General features: G+C 45.5%; 1 protein-coding gene across 15 annotated transcripts in view; it reads left to right on the top strand.

Annotated features, from left to right (window-relative positions):
* AGAP1 (ArfGAP with GTPase domain, ankyrin repeat and PH domain 1) overlaps positions 1-15907 on the top strand; it is a 513425-nt gene that overhangs the window by 332260 nt on the left and 165258 nt on the right. For all 15 annotated transcript variants that reach the window (XM_074315517.1, XM_074315523.1, XM_074315532.1 and 12 more), the window contains one exon: positions 5445-5613. In XM_074315517.1, the coding sequence (XP_074171618.1) occupies positions 5445-5613 (169 nt within the window). The remainder of the gene's footprint in view (positions 1-5444; positions 5614-15907) is intronic.

A 15907-nucleotide genomic window follows, 5' to 3' on the forward strand; every position in this document is an offset into this window, starting at 1 on the left:
GGCAGGCGGCAAGCTTATGGTGAAAGATACAAGTTTTCAAAATTCTCACTGTTACTGGAAAGCTCAAATTGTATCATTCACCACAAGTACTGTCAGCTGTTTCTTTGCAGCATTGACTTCCTTCATTTCCCAGAAAGTATCTACCCAATACTCAAGACTATAGTTCGTGTCTGACATAGTCATTCTTTCAAGTAAAAATGTCGTCCCAGCAAAAAGTGGCTAGTTCAGCTTGTAGCTCAAACGATTGCGGGACTGCTTTCCCACAGGATAACCTCAGCCTTCAGGACGCAGCAGGAGTGCATTCTGTATGCTTTCCAGGTCACCACCCAGAACGTTAAAAAGACATTTACTCAAGGGTTGACAGTTTTTAAAAAACGGGGGTGTGTTGGGAGGGTTATTAAGACCATTCTTAAGTGAAACTGTTCTTGTTTGTTTGTGTTTAGAGAGCATGACAATGAATAAAATAATGACCAAACTAGTGCATTTTCCTGCCACTGCCTTGATTCCTGCTAAGGAGCCAGCAGTTTCAGCCACCATCACTGTTGCACCACGCAGGCAAATTTCAACACAGTGAAAAAGGCAGACAGTGTCTTGGAAATAGTTTTGAAAACAGTATTGACCTTGTGCTCCGCCGCCCCCTCCCCCCCATAGGGTGTGAAGGCCCACTGTTTGAGGACTGCAAAGCTAGCTCATGCAAAGAGGAAAAACCCAATTAGATAGACCATGGCACAAAGACCAAAGCAAATATCAGCACGTCCTAACAGTTGTCTTAGACAAAATATTACATATTAATATAAAGTGTTAAATTTCGCAACGTTTATGTACAGGTAGAAACCAGAACTTTTTTGGAAAACCAAATTGGAACAAAAATTTCAATTTTTTCCATCATTTAACTGGAAATGAAGAGACTGAATACTTTTTTAAAGTATGTGTGCAATTGGGGTGGTGTTGATTGCATCATCTATACCTGAAGGGAGTAGACTTTCAAAGTGTTTTTAACTTTGAGGTGCCAGTCGTACCATTTATGCATTTCAGTTTTAAAAGCTTATTAACTGCTTTTGGTACCTCTGTGAACACGTCAAACAAACCATCTTTCACCAGACAGCCAAAGGTACCGTCCAGATGGGAGGCAGTGAGAATCAATACAGTGAGTATTTTTCGGGACTGTTGATGGATTGCTGTATTTTGAGCTTAACGTGAAGTGCCGAATGCCCCAGAGCTGACTAAGATGAACTCACCATTTACTGAGACCTCGATCGGCCATCACGCACATGGAGGGTTCTGGGATCGCCAAGATGAGACATGCATGTCTTTTCCCTTGGTAGTTTTGGAGAGAACCCCTGTGGTTTTCTGGAAGCAGCCTCCTGTGGTGCTGTGATGAGGAGACTGTACCACTCTCCTTGCTGGAGCAGTGTTACCCAGTTAATGATCTCCCCGGTCCTCGAGACCGTACTGAGATTCTAGGACATTGTACAGCAGCCAATCAATTAGTTCTCCGTATCGGGGGATCGGGTAACCGAGGCACTAATGACTCCACGGCTCTCTCAGAAGGCAGCCCCACAGAAGGTGGGAGCCATGTACGCTATGCTGCTGTCAGCAAACTGAAAGCTGTGGGTCTCTGACGCCTCTCAATTGCTAGCAGGTTTCTCTCATTGCACCTCATTTGCATCTGGGACATCAATTAGCATGTTTGTTGAGGCTAATTGAATGAAACTCAATCATAGCTCTTAATTGCTTGACTATGTGAAAAGAAATCACATTAATGCAGCTAATTAAGTGTACGGCAATAGATGCAACATAATTAGGAGCGAAATGTAAAAAACAAGGGACGGCAAAGGTGGAGGAGCAGAGTGGCAGGGGGACATGCAGCGTGGCTGCAAGTCTATCCACGCGTGCCGTGCGGGACGGGTCCCTTTGCTCTGGCGCCGGCTTGTAAAAAAATAATCCGCACGCCGAACATGGACAAGTTGAGAAGGAAAATGCAAATCGGTTTGCAATTACTACTTTTTCAAGCTGGTGAGGGGCAGGGGATGGCACCTCTGGGGGGGCCTGGCTCTTGAGTGGGCCCCAGGGACTTGTTAAGTGCTGTTTAAAAGTACTTGGCTTTGAATTACCCTCATGCCTTGTTAAAGGGTTTCTTCCCCTTTTATCTTAGATCAGCGTTTTCTACAAGGAACCGAGAAGGGTAGTATCTGTGACATTTGCATATCAAAATCAAGCTTGCTGCCTTTATTTTACGCAGGGAGGTCCCGGCTCAGACCCATCCGGCTGCATCATCCCACTTCTGAGGAGGCCATGTTGCTTAGTGCTTGTAGCTTTAATTCCTCCCGTACCAGGCTGGCGAGGCCTGGAAAGGATGAGTTCTTTCAGAAACAGGAAACTCGACGTCCTTTCTCTTAGGAGAACCTGGAAGCCACAGACTTGGCGTCTGTATCCCACCTCTTCCTGCAGTGCCACCCGGACGGGCTTCTATGGATCGGGACGTGCACTTTGTGAAGTTTTACAAAAATTGTAGTGGCTTGAAGTTTAACACTTGCCAAATTTATATTCTGATCTGTTTAGAACTAGGTGTGGTGAAGCTTCAGCGCCTACATAACTCAGGCAAGAGAACAGATCGTCCCTTGGCCCATGCTGGGCCAGGGATAAAGGGGAGCCCTTGGTGCGTTCAAACCCTAAGCGCAGACACTTGGTAGATTTCTATCATAATTTTAAATAAAATGTCCTGGTTATTGTATGTTAAAACATGCCTATTAAAAGAGCGCACGCTGAGGCTTAGTCACTATCTGATTAGCCTCATTTTAGAGCCCATAAGCAATAAATGCTCAATTACACTCCTGTTATTGTATTTTAATTTGTTAAGAATTGGCATCAAAGAAGAAAGTTATGGCAAGTTGATATTTTTAAAGGAGTAACTGTGCAAGAAGGGCTTCATTGTGTACGAGCCTTCACTGTGGTCTCGAAACTTGGATTTGCATCTTTTCAATGGATGTTAAAGGAAGTAAACGAAAGATGCTCAGGAAGGATCATTTTGTTAAATAACCTTGACCCTTAGCTCTACACTCACCAGCATCCCTTTCACCTTTATGTGCTTCTCAGGCCCCGTGCTCAGCACAGACTCCGCCTTGTCCCGCAGTCTGATTTAATGGTAATAACTTTCTTTACATCTTTGGTCCACATCCTTTCAAAGCCACAGCTGGTCCATTATACTTGGGGGAGTTTTCCAGGCATCTTGACATCCTTGTGGAGTCTTCAGTCTGTCCCGACCTGGATCCAGCCCTCCCCTCCCCCAAAGTCACAACTCTCCTCCAGCATGGCCATGGCTGAGCCCGGCCAGCCTGCCTGGTGGACGTCAGGGCAACTCCCTTCCGGCCGCCCCTGGGAGAGTGAAATCGCACTGCTCTGGCTCAGGGTGGGTCCGGCCTCTGCTCCCAGCGTCTAAGGCTGACATCTGCTGTGGAGGGCGCAGCCTCGCCCCTCCCTCTGAAGAGCACAGCCGAATTTGTCCCCATCGTGTGGCTGGTTCTCATCCTGTCTCCATCTGTTCCTCCGGGCCTGGCTTTCTGAGCTTCTCTTCTGCCCTAAGGTTGGCCATCTGAGGCCTGTCCTTCGGAAGTCACCAGCGACCCTGAAGCATCTTTCCTCGGGGAGAGTGCTTGGGGAACCTTTTAGGATTCTGTCGTCCCCAGCAGCAGTCTCCCCACCGTGGCCCAGCTTGTAGTTTCTCTGCCCGCCCTTCCTCCTCCTGTTGAGAATTCTTCCCCCCTCTCTCCTGAGTCCTGGTGGGCTCCCAGGCAGTGCCACCTCTAATCACGTCGGCTTCTGGGCGAGGTCTCCTCTCTGGACACTCAGGACTGGCCCTGCCTCCCACAGACAGCAGAGAGAGGCCAGCTGTTTCACCCTCTCGGTCCAAGGAACCGCGCTGGGTTCCTTCCTCCGTGTTAGAATCTTGTACTTTCGGTTCCTTTCTGTAGCCCTCCTGCCATCAGCTAACTTCCTGCCTGTTGATAAACCAATGGCTGCTTCTCAACCACTTGAGCTATGAGAATGTGGACGTCATCCTACAACTAAAAGACCGACGGCCCATTTCCCGGAGGCCACGGGGGTCCTTCTCTTGGCGTCCATGCCGCTCTCTGGGTCCCCTGAAGCTTCTCCACACACTTTGGCCGACTGCCCTCATCCCTCAGGCTGGGGTCTCCACCTTTTGCACTGTGCTTCTAGAACTTGAGCGGGTTCTTTCTCTGCATCAGTTGGCTAGCTGGTTGGCAGTTATGAGCAAACAGCCAACTTTTCGAACCTCCCTGGGTCCCTTACAGCCACACACCGGTTGATTTGGCAGTTCTTCTAAAATGACATTGACATGAACTTAATTGCTTATACTAACGATGAGTTAATTGGTTTTTCCCTTTATATTCTAAAAGGAACTCACGAAGATTCTGTAAGAATGGAACCTGTTTATTCCATTGCCGCTTAGTCTTAGAACACTTGAAATGTGATTTACACACGAGTGATTTAGACTATATCCTTTTGTAACATACAATTTCGACTTAATAACGTATCTGTGGAGGCAAAGGGGATCGTTAAAAAAATGCATGGAGGGGACGACCACTCCTAATTTGTCCTCAGGCCCCTCACCCTGGCTCTGAGATGCCTTCTCTTCCCCCGCCCACCCACCCATCTTTAGGTGATGTTTTACCCCACACTGGGCTGTTTGGTAGTGGTTGGGTGACTGCACAAAGAGGTCACTGTCTACCTGTGGCTCCCTGATCATGGCTGCTCATTCGCCTCCAAAGCATAGAGAAAGCAAGACGCGTTGAGTACCGTGAACCCCTTGAGGAAAGAACACTTGAGTGCCAAGCAGTGTACTTACTCTTTTAACACCCAGCCATTATATACCCGTCCGTGACTCCATGGTGTTTGAACACTGTACCACCAGTCCCTCACCCATCTTCATAAAAGGCTTGAGTTTTCACCTGACTTCCCTCCAGACAGCTTCAGTCTTCTCTAGATGGGTCATGGTGTTGCCATCTGAGAAAAAAAGGTTATTGCAGAATAATTCCGACTCCGTGGAATTATAGCAAAAACAGAAAGCGCCCCGGTGTCCGATGTGCCAGGTAATGAGCATCAGTTACAACAACTATGATTTCGTGGCCATACTTGTTTTCTCCAGCTGGTTTCTAATCCCCTTTGATGGACGCCTCTCCCGTGTCTCCTCGTATTTCCAGGGCCTGGGTTAGTTCAAGACTCAGAGGCAGAGCTCTGACTGCAATATAATGTTGATGCCACCAGTACCGTAACAGACAGATCCAGACCCCATTATTTTTGAGGCGCTTGCCACCACAGAAAGGGCGTAGGATTACAACACGTAATGTGTACTAGAGCGTCTTGTCCTAGATTGGAAAAGGTCTTGTTTTTAATGTCTCTTGGGTGTTTAACATTTTGAACAGGATTACATGCAGAATGTCCACGGTAAAGAGATTGATCTCCTGAGAACCACTGTGAAAGTCCCGGGCAAGAGGCCCCCGCGAGCCACCTCGGCCTGCGCGCCCATCTCCAGCCCCAAAGCCAACGGCCTGTCCAAGGACATGAGCAGTTTACACATCTCACCAAATTCAGGTAAGCTTACGGCGGACACCTCAGGGACCACAGCGGCCGTGGTCGGTGCTGGCTGGAGGGCGCTGTTGAGCTTTTTGGGGGTTCCGTGGAGACTCGAGCCGTTGTGGTGTCGGTGAAGGTTTAGAAGCCTCATCTCTTCTGTGGATGGTTCTTTTCCTCTGCACCTGCAGGTGCCGTGCCTGCCAACAAGCAAATGGTGGCACTTTGAGTCACAGCTGCACAAACCAAACCACTGGGTTTTCCCAGGCCTGGGCAGTTCAAGTAGAGTTTACGTGTGGTTGAGGCTCTTAGGGCCGACTAAAGGCGCCTGAATTAATTGTTAAGGTGTCAAGCATTCGTATGAACTGATTGGTAGTGAACAAGGGCATAAAAGTGGAAAAGCCATTTGGAGCAAGATTTAAAGGAAACCATTGGGCCTATGTGAAATTTTCATTCTCTCTGCTTTGTATTGTAACTGTTATATTGTTCTTTAACACGGCGTTTGTTTTCTTCTCTTTTAAGGGAGAATTTGCTTTTTAATTCAGCATCAGAGAAAGTTAGTGGGGGTTTTTTTTGTTGGGTTTTTTTTGTTGTTGTTTTTTTTCCCAAAAGGAGATGTGCATAGAAATTCCTGGCCTTTGTGTGCAAGTCAAGATGACGTGTTCATTTTTGGTGAAGAGTCTTTGCAAATGGTGCTGCTCTGGCTTTAGGCTTCCGTGGTTACTCACCGGAGAACAGGTGCTGAGAACTGCTTGAGCCCTCCCCCTCACACACGGAGGCGCCTTCATCATGTGCAATCTCTTCATGTGTTTCTCCAGCAAAAAGTCTGTTCTCTCCAACCGACATCCAGTCTTCTCGTAATGAATTTCTGTTCCGCAGTGGTTTCTAGTATACGTTTCTGCTTCTTAAAGATGCTGCTTTTTTCCCCTTTCTGAAATGTTAAGTGCTTTTGAAGAGGGGTGCTGCTGACCCCACGGTTCTGTGGCGTAAAGGACATTGGGTGGAGAAAGTGGGGTCTTAAAAAGGAGCAAACATCTGGGGTCCAGCAGCCTGATGCCAAGCAGCGTTGGGCAGGTAACCGGCCTGCCCGGGTCAGAGCTGGGATGGCAGGTGAGGTAACGTGTGACAGTGCTGGGGAACTCGTAAAGGACAAGACAATCAGCTGTGTTACTAATCAACATAAAACCAGGCTTTCTGCTAACGGAGACATCAGTTCCTTCCAGAAAGGTGGTGAGGTTGTTTTGCCTGGTCTCTTAGGACCTGCTGACATATACAAGGCATCTGAGGTATACAAAGCATCCTTTTCAGGATGGTGTGCTGGCTCTGGGACAAGAAGTGCCCAAGAAACAAATGTGTTCATCGTGAGTATGAAGCTGATGTCTTTATTACTGTGTTTTCATATAGTCACCATATGCTTACTGAGCACCACTCGGTGCCAGGAATCGCATGTGCTGTGGATAATGCGTCCCTCACCTCCAGAATTCACATAAGAGGCAGTCACCTTATAACCAGCTAATTGTCCACTTCCCCTTCTAACCCACCATGTCACACCTAGCTATTTATTTATTCAAGTCAGCCAGCATTCATGGAATTTCTGAGGTATGCTGGGCACAGTCGTGGGCCCTGGGGCCATGGAGAATAAGACAGAGTACCCGGCCTCCAGAGTCTCGCCCTCTGATGGGGGCAGCAGCTCATAGTAAGGCTACGGGCAGGGTCAGCTCTGCCACAGGCTGAGCTGGGTGTGAAGGAAGGATGGGCGTTCGCCAGGCGCACAGGCTGAGGGACGAGCTCCAATGATTTGACGTGTTGGACACGTAAGATTGGGAGTTTGAGCTTCATTTTGACACTTGTGGTCTTTGGTGCTCAATTGCCACTTGTCGTCCTAAGGAAAAGGTAAGGTTTGATAACAGTTCGAAAATCCAAAATGCCATGTAAACTGTATAATTATTCCATGGAGTGGCTTATGTCATGGGCCTCTGCTAAGGGAGTGAGTTTGTGTGCTCTGAAGGCTCGTTTTTCAATGCCGTTTTCATTCTCTTGAAGACTCTTGCTGTTGGGCATATGGGAGAGTTTGGAACACAGTTGAAATTCCTTTTCAGTGGTCACACCCACCCTTAGTTTATCACAACATATCCTTTCAACCCCAAGCCAAGACAGTCCCCACCCAGGGAGCCCAGCCAGTTTTCCCTCTTTGGGTCCCAGGTAGAGACGCGGACGTAAGGCTGTGACATTCGCTGGAGCAGATACCACAGCTGTTTCAGAGTTCTGTGTTACCTGGACACGTTTGTTTCTTTTTATGCTTTCTCTTCTTTTTTATTTGTTTTCTTACATCAGTGTTACTGAGTTAGATCAGTGCTTCATGCCTTCCCTTCTAGTACCTTTTCCACTCGCATAGACCTGATACGTGCATGTACCAGAATCTTTGTACGTGACACTAATTATTGTCTTACAAGTCCATACGTGAAGTGAGTCCGTCAGTGGGCGTAAACGTTTATAAGACTTTCGATCCGCATTTCCAAATGAATTTCTAGAGAGGTTTTGTATACCATACCCTTCCATCCATAAAGTGAGTGCCCGTCTCACCCACACACACTTGCTAGCATTGCTTTAAGTAGCATTTTTAGACTCCGTGCTAATCTGACAAGCAATTAAAATACCTCATGCTTTGTTTATTTGGATTTCTTCAATTATTGTGAGGGTGAACATATGACATGTTTATTGATCCTACCTATTTCTTATGTCATAGTTGTTTAGAGGTATCTTTTGTCCGTTTTTGCTTGTTTTTTTCTTACTGATATGTGAGAACTCTTTGTATATTGAGGATGTTATCCCTTTATAATATATTTTGCAGAATTTTCCCCCGTTTCTTATTTGCTCTTTATACTTTATGGTCTTTTTTACATATAGAGGCTTCCTCTTTTTAATATATAATCAAATCATAAGTCTTTTTACTTCTGTGGTTTCTACTTTAGGCACTTAGAAAGCCTTGAATAATTTTGAAATCAGATCACAATTCATATACTATATATATATATGTATATTTTTTTTTCTTTTCTGAGTTTTACCATTTTATTATTGTTTTTCCTTTTTTTAAATTTAACCTCTAATCCACCTTTAATTTGTGTCCATTACATGTAATCTAATTAAATTTTTCATTCAAGTAGGTAACTAATGGTCCTTCCTCTCTTTGTTGAATTGTTTCCTTTCCCTGTTAATTCTGTTGGTCCCACTATTGTGCAGCTAACTCTCATGTAATCAAATTAGCTGTGTTTCCGGGCTCAAGAATCTATGCCCTTGGCCTACCATTTCCACATTGTCTTACCTGACGTGGACTTACCGCACTGTCTTAGCTGTGTGGCCCAGTCTATAACTGGTAGTCTAGTACAGTTTAGTATTACTCTCTTATCCTCCAGTTTTCCTTGGCACTTGCTACCCATTTCTTTTTTCCAGTAAATTTTAGAATAACTTGAAACCTCCTCCTTCCCCGTCAAAATTGTGACTCTGATTGTCATGGTTTTTACCCTACCAATTAATTGTGGAGGAACGGAAATTTTACCATATTGAGTTTCTCACCATGGAACACAGTTCTTTCCCAATTTATTCAAATTGGTTTATATCCGTCAGTAGAGTTTAACACGGTTCTTCATTTTGCTCCTTTATCTGTCTCGTTAATTCATTCTGTTTATATTTCTTGGTGAATTGTGAGGCTAATCTTTGGGGGGTTGGGGGGGTTGTATATTATATCATCTAATTGGTAAGAAATAAGAAAACTGCTAATTTGTGTATCTTCTAAGTCCAGGCATCTTGCTGAGCTCTTGTTAGTTGTAATAGCTGTTTGGATATTTCTCTTGATTTTCTAGTATACAGTCATAACGCAGCCCGTATTTCAAATATTATAATGCCGAACTGTGTGCCAACGTTGACTTTGTTTCTACCAACCAATGTAAGGATTTGGGTATCTTCCTGCTTTGCTTCCTGTGTCCTTCGCTTATCGTTATTGAGTCTGCTGTGTGCCCAGGCCCGATTAGTGCTCTGGAGATGGGGGGGGGGGGGGCAGTACAACACCCTCCCTCCAGGGGCCTCACACCCCAGCACAGGTGAAGAAGTCAGAAGATAAATACACAAATAAGACCATTGAAGCTGGGATAAGTGCTAACAGGACCAAGGACGCAATTGGATAGAAAATTACTGGTGGGAGAGGGTCTTATGTTATTTCTGGTGGGGCGGGCGGAGGGTTGGTTTGCCAGTATTGGAATGTTGACTGCCTTCCATACAATAATAAAATGTTGGGAATCTGATGCTCTTAATGTCGTATTTGGCCTTGGGTGAGGAGAAGAAAACACACTGTCCGAGTAGGAACTGAATCTCTACGCTATTGTGCGACCTTACATGCTGATGACCGAGCCCAGGTCTCACTTTGGGGGGGGGGGGATGCAGTTTACCTAGAGCAGGAGAGCTGCCGTGAAGATGGGGCTGTTCTAAGCTCCTTTGGGCAGCTGTGGCGTGCAAGCTGAGGGACACGGTCACGCAGAGCTGGCCAGTGGCGCCCCCTCCTGGGAGGGCGGGGCCTCCTGATGGACGTGCCGGTGCCCGAATGAGAAGGGAGCAGATGGGGAGGCCCAGACCTCTGCACAACCGCAGACAAAAATAAGCGACCGGCAAGGAAAGGCGGCTCCGACCATGAGGGGTGTGACTACAGTGCACCAGCCTGCCCTGCCCATGGAGCCCACACGGTCGGGCTTAACCAGAACCCACCAGTCAACTTGTGCCCCACAGCTGCTCTGCTCCAAGGCAGCAGAGAAAACCCCTTCCTCTGCCTGATGAGCCCACACGCCCCTTTTCATAGGGATGGACGGACAGCCAACACATTTGTGGAAAATGACAGTACAAATGGGAAGGGACAAGGTGAACAAAATGACAGCGGATCCTGGGAGAATGATACTTTGGGGAAAGAATTTAAGAGGAAATTCTAACTAGTATCATCAGAAAGTTACTGTAGCCATAAAATGAGACAAACAAAAGATTGTATGAAAAACATGGGGAGTTTTAAAAACCCAAAGAGTTATTGGAAATTCAAGAACAAAGTTTGCAAAAAAAATGTCATAGAAAAAATACTATAAAGAACACAGCTAAAGACACTGTTGGTAATCAAAGATATAACAGAAGAAAATATGCTGGAGGTGGTGAGGGACATGCCAGCGTCTTCCCATCTGAAAGGTCAGGGATCGAGATGGGGAGAGAAGAAGCGCTGTCAACATGGAGAAAGTCCTACACAGCAGCCAAGATAGGAAAAGAGCAAGGTCGCCTCCCAGGGAAGAGAATTCTGATGGACTGTGGACCCTCGAGAACAACACCCCGCGCTTAAAGATAAGAGAAGAATTCCCTTCTAAGGGCAAATAATTTTGAACCCAGAAGCCGATGCCAAGCCAAATTATTATCAATTAAGTGTGAAGGGAGGGAAAAAATGACCATCTTAGATAACACATAGAGAGCTATAAATTTCCCTCTCAATGGCTTTTTGAAAAAATGCCTTCAGCATCTACTCCAGCAAAAAAAGAAAACAGAAGAAAGAGAAAGAGAAAAAGAAGAGTCCAAAAGATATTATTGCAGCCTGTTTCATTCCCCCTTCCTCCAAGGTCACACTCTCGGGCTACCCATAGCGTAGTCTGTCATTCCATTGCTTTAGCTTGGAACTTACATTGCCTTAAATTGCCATTCTCTTGGGAATCTATCAGAAGTCACATTTTAGAAAATCTACCCAACTGTAATTTCAGGGTTGCTTCCGGAGAAGACAGTCAAATGTCCAAAGGTATTTTCTGACACGAGTTTTTGTCAGGCTGCTTTGGTAAAATTATATCCACATATGATGGAAGGCAGAGTTGTATTAGCTCTGACAATCATGTTGACATTTAAGTAGAGAGCAGGAAAACATAATTGCAACAGTAGGGGCTTGGGACCCAGAAACACTCCATCGAACCCGCCCTCCCCCATCTTAGGGCCTTGTGCAGGTGTCTGTCGCTAAACCTCAGCTTCTCATCTTTAGAATGGAACAATGATTCCCACGTCTATTCTTACGAGGACAACACGCTACCTGCCTTTCCCAGGCTTGGCCCAAGGTGAGTCTTCAGAATTGTACCAGGGATGGAATCCAGCACAGTTGTGCTCATCACTGACGAAGGAAACGAACAGGGGAGAGAAGTTATGTGTTTGAATTAATATGTTAAATGCCATCCAGTGTTTCCGTAGCCTTTGAGTAGACGTAATGGATTAGATTTAACAAGCCCGTGCCCCCAACAGACAGTGTTCCCCGCCTGATGGCAGCCAGCCGGCAAGCGGGAGGGAGAGAGGGGTGCTCTCCGGGACTTCGCAGGATTTCCACAGAGTACGCTGTCCCATCATCCCTATTCTGGCTTTCTTCTTAACTCCTGATTGTGACATTTTGTTCTGAGATGACAGATATCTTCTTGTCCCTAAAGTGTGTCTTTGTTGGGTTTTTGCAACTGTGAATATGTTTTTATCCTCACCAGATTGATGCTTAGACCTTTGTCACAGGAAACCTTTCCTCCTCCTCTACCTCCCCTCACTTCAGGCCCCGGGTGGTTTCAAAATATTAAAGCCCTCGGAGGGTTGAGGCTGCTTTTCCGGGGGTGGGGGGGCGGGGATCTCAGTGTGTTTTGAGTATTGAACTGCCGTTGACATCTAAAGTCTCAACCATGCTGTTTCCCTCTACACTTCAGTAATCAGGACATCCAGCAAACCCATAAAAAACCAAACTAATAGCATGAATATTCAGTGACCTAGAATACTAATTATTGTCATGAATATTAATGTGATCGGACTCGCTTTTTCCTCTCCTCTTTCTCTCCCGTCCTCTTTCTCCCTCTCTCCCTCTCTCTTTTTTTCCACTTAGCCGGCTCTAAAGATGGGTCATAATGAGAGCATTTAAGAGGGAGCGCGCTCTCCGCCGTGACAGGGACGGGGGTAATAAGGAGAGCCTGATTAACGCCGTGCACTTGGGGGAGAGATGAGAGGCTTCACGTGGGCCTGTTCGGGGGAGGCAATGAGACACCGGCGGCTCTGTTGCTGCTCCCGGAGATTAATGAGGCCTAAGAGTGCATTAGGAACAGTGACAAAGGTTTCATCTAATGGGCTCAGTCATTTTTCCTTTGAGTGACAGACGCACAGAAGTAATTGGCTGTGCAGAATGGCAGCTCATTGGCGGTACTTAAGGATACATTATCCCCGTTGTGTGGCCCGCAGAGGCTGTTTATCAAAACTGCTCACACTGCAGACGCCGAGTCGCTGAGCTGCTGTTACAGTGGTAATAGCTATTAAAAAAAACAACGCCACGTCAAAACTACATCCGTTGTCTCACAGAAGCAAAGTTTTTCTTTGTTTAGTTTCAAATGGTCTAGAAAACATTTTAATAACTCCGGAGTCTGTTCCGTGTGCCAAATGAGCTGTGCGTGTCCCCATGTGTCCCCTCCCAGTTTGTCACGTCGCACACCACGCGCTGGAACCTCCGAACCTGGGGTCTCACCCCCTGTCTGCCCTTGTCACCCGTTCATTTCCCACACTTGGGGCTTTGTTTATAACACTGAATCTGCTGAGGTGTCCATGGGCCACACTTGCTAGACTCTTCTCTAGAACTTGGGGAGCACTTGCAAGGGAAGCCTTCTTAGTTGAGAATTATTTTGCTGAAAGGTTATCCAAAAATCAGTACCATGTGATGATACCTGCTTCCACAAACTGGGTTTTACTGGAGTAGGTTGAGACGGCTATTTAATAATTTATTATTTTTAGGGGGTGAAAATAAACGATTTATGGGGTTTCTCTTAGACTAAAATTTCAGGAAGTTAGCTACATCTGAAATTAAGACAGAGAGTTGTGGTATCTTCAGCTTTTATGAGAAACACATTCTTCTTGTTAGTTATTTCTGTTTATACATTTCTCCCACTGAGATTCTGGCAAATTTCTGTTACATTGTTTCCATCATTAAATTGTAAGCTCTTTGAGGCATAGACCATTATTTCTCTTCCTTTGTCATCCTCTCCTAGTTTTGTGACCTAGCAATTATTTTTTCATTAAGTAAATATTACTGAGTGTCACCCATTATATGAGATGTAAGTGATAAATACTGAGAAGTATTGTTTACTTTCTTTCGGATAACAGTGCCCTCATTGTAGCATTCTGTGGTCAAGATTATTGGGGTTACAGTTTGAGTATAAATCAGGATCATACTTTCCAGTTTAAGGAAACCTTCAGTTATGTGAACTCTAACTGGGAGTGTTCTTTTCTGTAAGAACAGATGAAAACAGCTTGATCCTTAATGATTTTAGTTAAAAACATTAGAGGGATGGCAGAGTACATCTCTGTGGGAATAGAGAGCCCTATACGTAAATAAAAATTTGCTTTAGACACTTTTTTCTTCCCCCTCTCAAAAATGTGTGTTTGGTGAAGAAATAGTGTTTCAATTGTTGACATGATGCTTTCCAGCCCAGCAAAAGCAGCATAATAGTCAGCGTGGGAAGGGCTGTGGGAGAGGAAGGTGCTGAGATGGTCTCTGTGAATTGTCCCAGCAGCCTTCAGGGAGGCAGTGACGGCTGGCCTGGGCCTTGCTGGAGCCGGGGCCTCGGGAAAGAGCCTCCTGTGCTAGAGGCAAGTGTGTGATTGGCCTGCGTGCTACCTTCTCATTCCCACATTGGCAGAGGAGAGGTTTTCAGTGTACTACGCTAGTCATGGCATTTTGCCGTCTCCAAGCCTTGTGGCCTGTTGTTTTGCAGTTAACCTCTCTGACAGAGAACGTTCGACTTTCTAGAATACTTCTAATGAGAGACAAAACCCAAAGATATCCTGACCTACGAACAAGCAGCCCACCTACACGTCATCAAGGTTCTGACCACGGGTGTTCCTTGGGTCGCTTGCTCCCTACGTGGTTTCTCTATTCGCTTCCAAGACAATTCTGAAGGGAGAAAACGAAGCTGACATGAGTGCTTCTGAGGGTAGAGCCTGTGACCACCTGGGCCTCTTCCCTGAAAAGGATTAGAAAATTCAGTGGTAGCCAGAGAAATCTCCCCTCCAAACAGTGCTGTCAAATCAAAGTGAATTTTGTGCAAAGCATTTGTCCCATAATTGCATTTGTCACATAAAGGAGAAAGGATATTTTAAAGATGGAACTGTTATGCTTGGCAAAAGAAGAAAATGAACAATTGAATTAAATGGTTGGGGGTATACTGCCAAATAAGAACCTAGACGACAGTATATGGGCATCTTGGACTTAGGTTTTATAAAACATTATCACTTGAATGCTATAACCACATTTTATTACTTAAAAGAAAATGCTCAGTGTTATCCATCCTCCTTTTGTGTCGTGTTGCCGTACCTTATTATTACCATATTGCGTATGAATTCATTCATGTAACCCCTACTAAGAAATGGATTGTAGCTAAGTAAGCATTACGTAGCCATTGCATTAAGTGAGCGTAAGCAAACATCACGGTCTCTCCAGTCACCTGAGAATCTGTAGGCAAGTGTCCTCTACACAGATAAAAATGGGCAAGGTGAGAAGTGCGAGCATCGTCCTGCAGTGATGAGTGTTGCGTGTTGCCAGAAAAAGCAGATTCTGTCTTTGGAATAAATACTCAAACTTATTTCTAAACACAATCACTTAAATGAGAACTTACCTTCTGATGTGCTTCGTAGTTTCATCTTGAATTATACCAAACACCAAAGCGCATCCATCCCCAAGATGGACCAGTAACCAGTGATGGGGTGTAGGTGGGGGCTCTGGCCCTCGCTCACCTCGCCGCACATCACGTCGTCCTTCATCCCTTGCTTGCATGGTGTCCCAAGCACAGGATTTCCTTTCTTTGTCTCTGGCCTTTTATCAGCTATAGCTCTGACAGTGTGGGCACAGCTGGTCATCATGCCCTAGGAATTCTGGAAAGCTGAGTGGTAAGAGTGTCACTGAGGTGTCCCTCTGCTGAGCACTGCACTGTCCATGGCTTCAGAAAGTGCCATCGAGAGAATGAGTGTTCGGCTCATGCAAAGGGACGGTAGCTACAACACTAAAACACAGATACGAGGCAAACAACATGAGCAGCTGATGCATGAAGAGACAGAACAGGAGAGAAACATGAGTGAAATACTCAGACTTTTTAGGTTATAAAGTCAAACAAAATTAGCAACAGTACCATTTTAAGCTTTTACTGAAAAAATAAACTCTCGAGAAAAGAAAAACCCACTATTGGTACAATTAGTAACTAACACCTGCAGAAGCTTTGCAGTTTACAAAGTATTTTATGTAATTTAAGCC

The sequence above is a fragment of the Rhinolophus sinicus genome, linkage group LG01 (assembly GCF_036562045.2).
Source record: "Rhinolophus sinicus isolate RSC01 linkage group LG01, ASM3656204v1, whole genome shotgun sequence".
NCBI classification, from domain to species: domain Eukaryota; kingdom Metazoa; phylum Chordata; class Mammalia; order Chiroptera; family Rhinolophidae; genus Rhinolophus; species Rhinolophus sinicus.